This window comes from Halichoerus grypus, chromosome 7 (genome assembly GCF_964656455.1).
Source record: "Halichoerus grypus chromosome 7, mHalGry1.hap1.1, whole genome shotgun sequence".
In the NCBI taxonomy this organism is placed as follows: domain Eukaryota; kingdom Metazoa; phylum Chordata; class Mammalia; order Carnivora; family Phocidae; genus Halichoerus; species Halichoerus grypus.
Genome location: NC_135718.1, coordinates 130781463 through 130793403, shown reverse-complemented (window position 1 = coordinate 130793403; position 11941 = coordinate 130781463). Strand labels below are relative to the sequence as shown.

The 11941-nt window shown below is 51.9% G+C and overlaps 1 protein-coding gene across 7 annotated transcripts in view; it reads right to left on the bottom strand.

The window, feature by feature from the left end:
* TMCC2 (transmembrane and coiled-coil domain family 2) overlaps nt 1-11941 on the bottom strand; it is a 38757-nt gene extending 26816 nt beyond the window's left edge. The window contains exons 1-3 of one of the 7 annotated variants that reach the window (XM_036123876.2): nt 11289-11410; nt 10254-10337; nt 5788-5936 (exon numbers count right to left, since the gene is read on the bottom strand). Coding sequence is in view for 3 of the 7 variants with exons in the window: in XM_078078300.1 (XP_077934426.1) it covers nt 11289-11495 (207 nt within the window). In the remaining 4 variants the exon portion in view is untranslated. Of the gene's footprint in view, nt 1-5787; nt 5937-10253; nt 10338-11288 lie in introns of all 7 variants that reach the window. The other 6 variants (XM_036123877.2, XM_078078300.1, XM_036123875.2 and 3 more) reach the window with 6 other exon arrangements.

Sequence of the window (11941 nt, the reverse complement as noted above, 5' to 3'; positions counted from 1 at the left end):
CACTGGCTCTTTCAGACCACCAGGCAGCCATTTCCAGAGATGCCTCATTGCAACATTCTCTGAGAAAATCGGGGGCATACTGTTGCAGTACACTGCTAAGTGCCTACTGCATATCTATTCCCCTTTCTTACCAACCAAACTGCCTGGCCTTCATGCACCTTGCTGAAAATCCTTCCTTCATCACACTCCCTTGCAGCTAGGAGTAGCCACATGACAGCTTTAGCCAATGAAAAGCAAGGTGAGAGTTTCTAGCAACACTTGCTTTCCTGATAAAGATCCTCGCCCTTCCTACTTCTTTCTGTCTGGAATGTAGACGTAATGTCTGGACCTGCAGCAGCCATCTTGCAAACACAAGATGACTGGCATGATGATGAAGGGCTGCACGCACACACGAGAGCCACAAGACACAGGCTTGGGAATGTGATGGCCCCATGGTGCCACCAACGCAGTTGTGAATGCCTATCTTGGGATTCTGGCTGCATGAAATAAATAAACCTATTTTTGTCTACAGAACTCCAGTACGACTTTCTGTTACTTGTAGCCAATCTGATTCCTTTTTTTAAAAAAATTCAATTATTTTCAAGCAATCTCTACACCCAACGTGGGGCTCGAACTCACAACCCTGAGATCAAGAGCCACAGGCTCTGCAGACTGAGTCTCATTTCTGATATAGTTAGCAATAAAATAACCTTTACTGGAACTTCCAGGTTGGTGAACACATCCCCATGCCGGGAGGGTGGTGCACCCTCATTCCATCAGAATAGAAGCTCCTGCCCTCAGGACCCTTCCACACTTCGTCCCAGGTACCTCTCCATCTGGCTAGTCATCTGTATCCTTTATAATACCTTTTATAATAAACCGGTAAACATAAAAAATAAATAATAAACTTTACTTCTGTGGGCATGCCTTGTAGCACAGTCAGTAATGTGACCACTTCTTTAGAATGTGGTTTCTAGATTGGAACAAACCACTTAGGCCACGGAGCCCAGCGCTGCCCTGGCCCCAGCCTTCCCCCGCAGCTCTGCTGCTCCCACAGGCAGAACGGCTCAGGCCAGGGCGAGACAGCGTGCGGTCTAATTCCAGACAGCATCTGTCAGGGGGCTGACTGATTTGGCCAGGCCGAGGCCCAGACAGAGAGCTTCGGAGCCAAAGTGGGGACTGGGATGTGCGGGAGCAGGTGAGAACCCACACTCGGTAACTCCTAAGAGGGAAACTCAGAACCCGGCCGTTTGGGGCTCAGGGAGCCACAGCAGGTCTTTGTGAGGAACAACCCATAATCTCATGAGACAAACTCATTTTTGAAAAACAGTTCAAGAGGCACCTGGGTGGCTCAGTTGATTGAGCATCTGCCTCCGGCTCGGGTCATGATCCCGGGGTCCTGGGATGGAGTCCCGCATTGGGGTCCCTGCTCAGCGGGGAGTCTGCTTCTCCCTCTCCCTCGGCCACTCCCCCTGCTTGTGCTCTCTCTCTCTCTCTCAAATACATAAATTTTAAAAATCTTTAAAAAAACAAAAGTATGGGGCACCTGGGTGGCTCAGTCATTACTTCGGCTCGGGTCATGATCCCGGGGTCCTGGGATCGAGCCCCACGTCGGGCTCTCTGCTCGGCTGGGAGCCTGCTTCTCCCTCTCCCTCTGCCACGCCCCCCTACTCGTGCTCTCTCTGCTCTCTTTCAAATAAGTAAATAAAATCTTAAAAAAAAAAAGTTAAAGGAGTTACATGGACTGAATTTTCTTTTTTTTCTAGAAACAAGCTCACAGAGCAGAAAACCTTAGACCGGGCACCTGGATGGCTCCGTGGGTTAAGCGTCTGCCTTCGGCTCAGGTCATGATCTCGGAGTCCTGGGATCGAGCCCCGCATCAGGCTCCCTGCTCAGCAGGAAGCCTGCTTCTCCCTCTCTCCTTTCCCCCCCCCACCCCCGTTCATGATCTTTTTCTTTCTCTCTCTCTCAAATAAGTAAACAAAATCTTAAAAAAAAAAAAAAAAAAAGAAAACCTTAGACCGTGCAGAAAGCAAGAAAAAACCCTGCGTTTAGATCTGAAGGAGATGACCCAGCTCCTTCTGCATCTTTACCCCTCTGGGTTGTTTGTGGGGCAGCCGTGCCGACATCTGGGTGTCAGTAACTATACTACCATGGATTTGTGTAGAAGTTTAGGATTTCCATTTTTGGCCTCATTTGAGTCTCCCCACCACCATCCTCAAAGTAGGCAGGGCCCTTCCTTCACGCATTTACAGACCAGATATGTCACCTCAGTGCAACTCACCATGGACTCACGGTTTACGGTTTTCAAGGTGTTTTTCCTTCTCACGTTATCTTACTTGATTTTCCCAGACACTGATAAAAGCAACAGTAGAAACACTTCTACATTTCGATGAGGAGATGAAGGCTACCACCGCTCCTCCTCGAGAATTTAATTCCGGAGTAGCCCTGGCGCCGTCAGGTTGCGCCGCGCCAGGCTCCCCCGTGGGAGGAGCCATCCCCGCAGGGCCAGCCTGAGGCAGGGCCAGGAGGCCCACCTGCACCTGCTCCGGGCAGAGCCAACCTGTGCAGGGCGGACGAACTGGGGAGCGCACTCTGCCATCAACCTGCAAATGACCAGATCCTGTGGCCTCCAGACCAGGGACGGCCAGGACACGCCTTCCTCCTCGGGCCCAAGCTGATGCCAGCCCTCCCCCCAGGCATCACGGATGGGGCCAGCTGGCTCTGGCATTGGCCCAGCTGCTCCTGCCAAACCGTCACATTCCATATTACACATCGTTCTTCTAGTATTCCATTCCAGGTCTCTTTGTCCGCTCCCGACCACTTCTGACCTAGCTTCTCCAACTCCGAGGCCCATCTTCTAGATCTGCTCGGTTCCCCTCAAAAGACTTCACCAGAGTTCCCCAGAGCTCAGAGCCATTTCTTCCCCCCCCCCACCCCCACCCCCGCCCCGGGCCCCGGGCAACAGGCAGAGGTGCGGTGGCCAGCAGCCACCGTCTGTCCTGTTGCCTCGAATCCTAAAATCCTTGGTCAGTTTATTTTAAAACCATACAGCATTTTTCAAAGCGCTTTCCAATTTACGCGGGCATTCTAACCCGATGCTAGAGCCTCATCTCAGGAGGGAGAGCGGGACTAGTATCAGCGTCTCCGTTTTGCAGATAAAAAAACTGAGGTGCAGCACAGTGCAGTGGCTCATCCCAGTTACACAGACAAGCCTCCGACCTCCGGTCTAATTTACCTTCACTGGCTCACACACTGGTTCCAAGACTAAAGCAGACGCAGTATTTACAGACATCCCAGAACAGTCTCACGGGCAGGTTTTTTTTTTTTTTTTTTTTTAAAGATTTTATTTATTTATTTGAGAGAGAGAATGAGATAGAGCATGAGAAGGGGGAGGGTCAGAGGGAGAAGCAGACTCCCCGCGGAGCAGGGAGCCCGATGCGGGACTTGATCCCGGGACTCCAGGATCATGACCTGAGCCGAAGGCAGTGGCTTAACCAACTGAGCCACCCAGGCGCCCCTCACGGGCAGGTTTAAGACAAACCCAAAACACCTGGGCCAGGGGGAGATGGGCCCTGCCAACTGTTGTGGTTGATGTGCCCATGCTACATTGTAGGATGCGGGTGAGGGCTTTAACCAACTGAACCTTCAGTTCACACCTTCCCCATCTGTTCTGCAGGTGAAGGAAAGCCACGGATGGCGGCTGGATGACCACAGGACCTTTGCCCCAGCAGCACTGGGGAGCCTGCTAAAGTCTGCAGTGGGCAGGAGGGGAAAGAACAAAAAAGAAGTAAAGAAATAATGGGGTGGGGGTGTTGCTCCAAATGAAGGGGTTCCCCTCACAAAGTGCAAGGCCGGAAAGCTGGGGGACACAGGGGCTGTGCTGCTTCTGCAGGGAGGTGTCAGTTGAGGAGTTTTGACATAACATGGTAAGTAAGTGTTCAAAAAAAAAAAACAAACACCACCACCAACTCAGCCCGTACACATAACCAGCCACAAGTTTTGGAAATGAGGAAAACCATGGTGACTGGCTTCAGGGGACTTGGCCACCAACGCAGCAGAAAGCGCCGCCTGCTCTGACTAACAGGTTCCAGCTACTAAATGTCACTTGCTTTTCCACACTGACTTTTGCTTTTCCCCAGCTGCCAGAAACCATTTTGGTGGCCAAACGAAGCCATGTATTAGAAGAGAGCTGAGATGTTTCAGAGTTAGGGGTGAGACATAAACAGAGCTCTCCTGATGTATCAGAATGTGGGAAAACTGTCCCGGAGCTGCCCGGAAGCTAGGACTTAGCCAGAAAGGACGGCTTCCTGGGGCGGGTGCCGAAGCCCGGGGAGGGGAAGGCCAGGGCATTTGCTGTCCCCTCCCCCGGGCAGAGAAGGACCCCCTGTCCTTGGGGTGCCATCATCCTCTCAGGAAGAAAGGGTGAATTGGATGATTTCTGAAAGATCCTTCCTGAGAAGGCTGTGGTCTCTAAACAGTTAGGCTTCATCCGTTTTCTCCCTGGGTGTGGGTCCCCCAAAGGGGAAGTGTGCTCCAAAATCTGCCAACGCAGCTGCATGAGGCCAGAAGTGAAATGCTTTGGGGTACAGCGTCTTCGGCACCATCTGGTTAAAAATAGCCAAAAGCGGCTTCTGATTCCTACAGGTCCCTGTGTTCTTAACTCCCGGAAAAGCTGCGAGGCTCTTAACAAGTCATGCTAACCTATAGCTAATTACCCCAACCTGACAGCTCACCACACGTCCCTTCCTCCCACCTGGGTTCGGAACTCCCTCTGCCCCACCACAGCGTCGGCTGTGAGGGTTCAGTGGGGTGACTGGGTCACCATGAGCCTTAGCAAGCCTAGGTCGCCAACGTTCCTCTATTTATAGGGTCTCTATGGAAACAGGGCCAGCATTAGAGAGCTAATCGCTGTCAAAACCCACAGAGTCCTACTCTCGGGATACAAAGTGGATTGCGGAAGTCTCCAGTTGTCCTTAAGAAGCTTTGGGTGGGGAGCCTGGGGCTGGAGTGGGAGAGGAACCCTGACCCGAGGTCTGGCACCCACGAGGATGATGATGGAGAGGGGTGAGGAGCTGCCAGTGCTCAGGCCTGTCTGGGGTTTCTGTTAGAAACACAGTGATGAAAGATTTTTCCAATCATTTTTTCTTCCCCAGTATCACAGCGGACACTTAAAAAAACAGATCTCAACCCAGGGGCAAAAAGGACTTCCCCATTCTCAATTTTATTTTAATTCCTCCCTCCTTTATCACTTAGAGAATTCTGCCTGGTGCCAGTGCAAGTCTGGGAAGGTGGCCACATCCCCTGGGTCTCTAGGCAGAACTGACTCAACATATACCAGCACAGAAGATTTAAAAAGTTACCTGTGTACCTCCTGTGGTCCTCCCCACCCTTCCCTGCCTGCCCCCTCCATGAAGCCATCCCCGACCAGGTCTCACGGCCCTGCTCTGAGCTCCAGAGAGCTCATTATCTGCACCACTCACCTTGCAACTAATCATGTGCCTTGTGACGTGTTTCCTAGTGCTCTCTCAAACTGTTACCCAACTTTTCACCGGCTTATGGACAGAATCCTCAATGAGAATATGAGTGAACGGAGAGCAGGAGTTAAGTTACATCATCTATATCTTCGTGTCCCTAATATTACCCGGCGATTGCACACACAGCTTGGGTCAGGGCTCATGGGCTCACAAGCCAGCTTTGTTTTCCAGGGTGGACATGACTCAGTTAACTGGGCTGGAATAAGGAAGCCTTTAGCCACTTGATTTGTAAAGTCAAATACTGCTTTTCTCACACAACCACAAAACATACCTGCCATCCTTCAACCGCTTTGTTCTAACTTCTTAACATGGAGAGAGGTTTAAGTGTTTGGCTGATAAAGGTGGACACTGTCCAGTCCTGGCCTCCTCCTAAGAACGCACCCTCCTGGTCTGTGAGGATTTCAAAGGGAGAGGCCATTTCTTAGAGGAGAGATGAAAACAGAGAGGAATTTTGAGTTGGCTTCCAAAACTACCACTAAGACGCCACCTGAGCTTTTTTTTCCCCAGCTCCTGATACTCACACTTTTTTTTTTATTAATTTATACCCAAAATTCAGGTCTTATCTGATGTTTCAATTCCTTTTTGAGGGAGAGGGAGACAGTGCTGTTCATGGGATTGGCTGCTAGGGATGGTTAGATACACAAAAAGAAGCACATTCTGTAAATACTGAGCCTGCAAGACAGTTCCCACTAGAACCACGAGGGCAGCTGCGAATTCATCTAGAACCCGAGATGTGGCAGGGGAACAGACAGCTGCCTTTGCCACATGCTTTCCCATCGGTCACCAATTCCTCCGGAGCCCACAAACAGGGCCGCTCCGAAAATTACCAAAGGCAAGAGGGGGTGGGAGTGGAGCAGCCTTGGGCCTCAGGATCCCCTGCCCTCCACACATTAGGTGCAGGTGGGGTAAATACCAGGCAACCTCAACATTCCTGCTGCCCCTCAGCTATCCCTGACTATTTACAGGGCTGGGACAACAACCGCGTTCTAGTCAAGAAGGACCCTGGACCCACAAAGCCCCCAGCACTTGCTATCCCACTGCCCCCATTTAGAAGGCCCCTCTCTTATTTGGCCATTAACATCCTATTCTCTCTCTAATATCTTGCTCTAGGGGCGCCTGGGTGGCTCAGTCTTAATTTCAGCTCAGGTCATGATCTCAGGGTTGTGCGATCGAGCCCCACGTCAAGCTCCCTGCTCAGCACAGAGTCTGCTTGTCCCTCTCCCTCTGCTCCTCCATCCACACATGCTCTCTCTCTCTCTCAAATAAATAAATAAATAAAATCTTTTAAAAAATATCTTGCTCTCAGCCCATCTCTTCTGATCAACTCCATCGAATGTTGCTCAAAGCACCCTTAAACCTATGTGTCCTCTGATGGATGATTTTCTCGCAAGTATTTTGTCCTGTTTGAGCGGGAGCTTACCTGGAAGGCCAACATACCACCTGTTGCCAAAGAACGAATTTCCCCTTCCCCTGATCCGCGGTCTACAGCAATCCTACTTCCCTGAGGAAATCTATTCTAGCCTCTCGTCAAGCCTGAACATATCACCTCTAAAGCAGAACTAGGAGAAGGCCACAGAGGGTCCACTCTACCACCAGAACCCTCCACTAGAGTCCCAGAGCACACACACTCCTTCATCCCACCCACATTCCCATGAAGTAGCTTGTCTTCTCCTCCACTGAAGAAGTGGAGACACTGAAACCCATCAATTTGATCAAGAGCCATGGTCTTAAAAACATACACACACACACACAAACACAAAAACAAATAAGGGGTGCCTGCCTGCCTCAGTCGGTAAAGCACGCGACTCTTAATTTTGGGGTGGTGAGTTCAAGCCCCACGTTGGGTGTAGAGCCTACTTAAAAAAAAAAGTCAAACAGAAAAAGAAGCAGGGCTTTTGGGAATGTCAATGTTCTCTTTCTTGACTTGGGTGGTAGGTAGATGGGGTGTCTGTTTTGCTGTTGTAAACTATACATGTTTTCAGACACTTTTCCATACATGTCCTATTTCACAGCTTAGAACAGTGCCTTTCCCACTGAAGTTGTTCAGTATCTGTTGACTCCTGACCCCTTCCCCAGGGACTCTCTACAGGAGTGCTGAAGGAACATGGGCCATTTGCGAGGGGCTCACGTGCCCATGCTCGCCAGGAAAGGTGGTCTCCCACAGTCTCCGGCTGGGACTTCCCCCCAGCTATTTGGCTTCTCCTTGCCTTTTCTCATCTTCACTGTGATCAGGCAGGAAGGCCAGGGCATGGTGTGAATGAGAGAACATAAGCTGGAACCCACATGAGTCTTGAGTCAAAAGCAGTTCGAACCAGGACTGTAGTAATGGACCTCAGGGCACCCCCTTTTCTCTTCTGGGAAAAATATGAATAGTGCCCAGAAATCCCTGGGGAAATTGCTCACAGGGGCTTTTCTGAGGGGAAAAGAACATCAGGGGAAGGCCTCCGGCCAGCATACCCAGAGTCTTCCTTTCAGGAAGGGCTCGATTCTTCTGGCTGCAGAAGGGGTGGGAGAGGTGCTGAGGCTGGTGATTTCCTCCTTGCCTTGAGGCTTCTAGAACTCAGGGACAGAACCAGCTGACTCTTATGCTTAGCCACTCATCCCAGGCCTCAGCAACAGCTACCACATGCTGTATTGTTAACAGGAATGCGTGCTCCGTGTCCCTCTCTGTAGCTTCCCCCGAGCTCCTCCCTACTCCCATTCTCACTGGAGCTGGGTTTTCTTGCTAGAGTATTCCAGTGTACTTTGGGTCTGCCAACTCTCTCCATTACCAGCTATCCTGGTCTGTCCTCCCAACTAGCAGGGAATGTGGTAGCAGCACATGATGAGGACAAATGAATCAAGACATGAACCGAGGTGGTTAAATAGGACTTCCAGGCCACAGGGGGCTGGGCAATGGGACTCTGGACTGGGGGTTCCTGTTGCAGGAGGTATCACATCAAGTGTGTGGAGCAGGGAAGAAGGCCCCCAAGTACCCGCATGAGCCTCCTGTGAGGCAATGTCCCTTTTCAGGTGATTTCTCAGTAACAATTATACAATTGCTCCTTTAAGATTGCTGTGTAACTATTTTTCCTTCTTTTCACTGGCCCTCCCACCCCATAATCCCGGATCCCAGACCCAGAAATTTACAGGGCAGAGTAATACACTCCACAACACTGAAGGACCGTGGAGAGAGGCCAAAGGAGCCCCTGAAACCTGTGGCAACCACTAGTTGGGGCATTCAGATCTCTCTGGCAAAGACTAAAATCCCCCTGCCCCAATTGCCACTGGAGGTAGTTCAGACAAAGCTTCTTATTTTTTTGCCCCTTTCTCAAGAAGATTTCCTCCAATGCACTTCATCTACCACAATGCCTGGAGTTGTCACAAGAAAACAGAAGCGGGACCAAGGGACCCAAAGTCCCTATCTCCCAAGTTTAAAATGAAAACAAAACCAGACCTGCTGATCTTCCTAGGCCAAACACAGGTGTCGGGGTGGGGGGGGTGGGTTACAAAAAAAATGAAACTTGCCCCTTTCCGGTACCACCAGCAAATCTAAAACAAGCCTGCTTCTACCCAGTGCTAGAGCCAGGCATGGAATTTTTCCATCATTGGAAAACCATGCCACCGTTGGTAAACAACTTTTCCAGCCCTGTAAACCAAGTTTGGACACACTTCAATATTCCTCTTCCTTTTTCCCAGAAAAAGGCTCAGAAAAGTTGAGTGATTTGCCTGCAATCACCCAGCAAATCAAATTCCAATGGCCCCCAAGTTCCTATCTGGTTTCCAAAGTCCCCACCTTGTAAACATGTTTTGATAAAGCAGACAGAGATAAACAGGAAAAGGCCCTGCTTGTCTCCCCATGCTCCCACTGAGCAGAGAGCAGCTATGTTTTTTCCTCCTTGTTGCCAGCCTGGGTCCACATGGCTGTGATCTACCTCAGGGATATGTGTTGAGGGGGGCGGTGAGGCTCCTGTTCTCACATCGAATCTCAATTCTGCTTCAGGGAAGTTCAGCAGTTAATATCAGGTGCGGAGCTGCTGCTGAGTCTGCCCTAACCACAGTGAGGATGTCGCCAAAAAAAAAAAGGATGAAGAAGAGAGAGAGATGATATAGGAGGGTGGAGATGAACGAGCTTCTTAAGGCAGCATTATCTACAGAGACAAAGACACCACAACCCCCACACCAGCAGCAGCCCACCTTCGCTCGTGTAGGCAACCGAGGGGAATGAATAGAGCTGGCAGTCTCCACTGCTGCCCCGAGCTGGAGAGTGGGGGAGTGCCCAAGGCAGCTTCTCATCAACTCAGGGCAAGGGTCCCATCTGGCCATGCAATCGGGGTTTGCTGGCCAGACTCATCTCGGATGGGCCCGGAATGAGGCTCAAGTGTGCAGCGGAAGGCTCCCCTCCTTCCCACATCCACCTTAAGGGCACCCATGGCCGTTCATCATCTCACTGACAATAGGAACCGCACCTCTTGACCACACAGGGTGGGCTCAGAGGTGACAGCTGGGACAGGCACCAAGGACGCCTTGGGCCTGACTAAAAGCACAAGCCTCCCGTGCAGGGCCTCTCCAGTGGAGCTCAGCTTTAGACATAAGGCTTGCCCCCAACCTCCGAAAAGGGCAGCCGCAGCCCCAGAGGTCACACTCACGTAAATACCACAGTTTTTCTGAAGTACACACACAGAGCCAGCTGTGTCCCTTCCTACCCCTCCCCAAGGCACACAGACAGGTAACACACACAGGTAAGAGCACACTCACCTGCGCTCTGACTTCCTGACTCTGAGCCGCTCAGGCCAAACGAGGAATGTCATTGGCTTATTCTGGTAAGCTCCTTAGTGGTTGCTGCCATAGGATACAGGCTTTATTTAACATAATGGAGTCCTTTGGCTCCCCTAGCCCAGACCTTGCACCCCCTCTGGAGAATATCTCCCTGGAGGCATCAATCTCCAAGGCATCTAAGTTCCTTCCTCGGGCTGACATCTTGCTCAGCCCCGTGGTGAGCCGGCTTGCAAATCCTGAGCCTGCAGTCCCCGGGGCAGCTCCAGCAAAGGTGCATTACGTTTTAATTAATATAGAGACATATTCAACACAGCTCGATAATTGTCTCGGCAACCGCAGGCCGGAAAATAAAGGACTCCCAGCTGCATGTGACCGGCTCTTTCGGATTCTGGTTCTAACTGCCGGCTCAGCATGTGTGCCCCAAACCAGCCCAAGCACCGCTTGGCCACCTGTCAGTTCTCCACCCTGGGGGTTGGTTCAGCAGGCAGGCAGGGATCTCCAAGCACTAGCTTAACCTCTGGCTCCACCTAACGGCAAGAACTCCACACTCCCCTTTCACAGATGGACAAACTGAGCTTCATCCAGGAAGATCCCACAAGGAGGAAATTAATTCAGCAAAGGAAATGAATGGTCCTCTGCTTGGCCTCCCACGCGGCAATTTTCTTCCCCTGCCATCTTACAGGAGGGAAAGTGATGTCAACTTTTTAGTTAGCATCTTGGATTTCTCCAGCCCTTTGTCTGCGAACAGCACTTCACACACATTATTCAAACAATCTCGTGTGGGTGAGTCACTAGAACGGTCTGCTGAATAATGAGGAACACAGAGGCCTGAAACGGAGCTGAAAGACGGAGGCACAAACGCTACCTGACGTCCAGCCCAGGGTTCTGGCCGAACATCCTCTCTGACCTTTGCCTGGCTTCCCCATCACTTTCATCCCGTGAAAGCACTTTTCTGCGTGGGGCGAGGAAAGCTAAGTCGCCGGCTGGGCTTGCCAGGGGATGGTCTGCGCTCACCTTTAAATCAGGAGGCTTGCTTCGGGGCCCCGGGTTGGGCGCCGCGGCAGCGCCCGCATCTGAAGTTGGCCCGCCTGCCGAGTTAGCACCCGTGGCCTCCCCAGGCCGGAGGTCCGCGCCCGCCAGGTGGCCAGCGGCATCTTCCAGCCCAGCTCCATCCTCCTCGCCCTGCTGTTGCTGCAGCTCGTCCGATTTGCACCTCTTCATGGTGTATGTGGGTCGGCAAGGGGAATCTGTCCTTCCAGCGCGCCGTCTTGGGAGAGACCGCACCCCCTCTTACACTCAGAAAACGAGGCCCGGGGTCTAAATTAGTAAGGAGGAGGGGGGAGTCGGCGGGTCACAATTTCTTGAATTAAAAAATAAATCTTTTTAAAGGAGGGTGAGGGAGGGGCGAGGACACGGAGCGTCGGTTACAGCCTGGAATAGTTCATTCCGACCTGGGGAGCGGAGGCAGGTCACAGTCGAGGCTGGGCAGCAGGAGTCCTTGGGCAGTCACTGGAGCGGGAGGAGGAAGACAGCCCCCGGCCCCCCAAACTTTCTGCTCCAGGGCGCGGGCAGGGCGGAGGGGAGCTGGGCGGCACGGCGCATCCCTCCCGGCGGGCCGGACTGCTGGGCGAGGCAGGGCACCGGGCAGCCGGCCGGGCAGGTCTTCG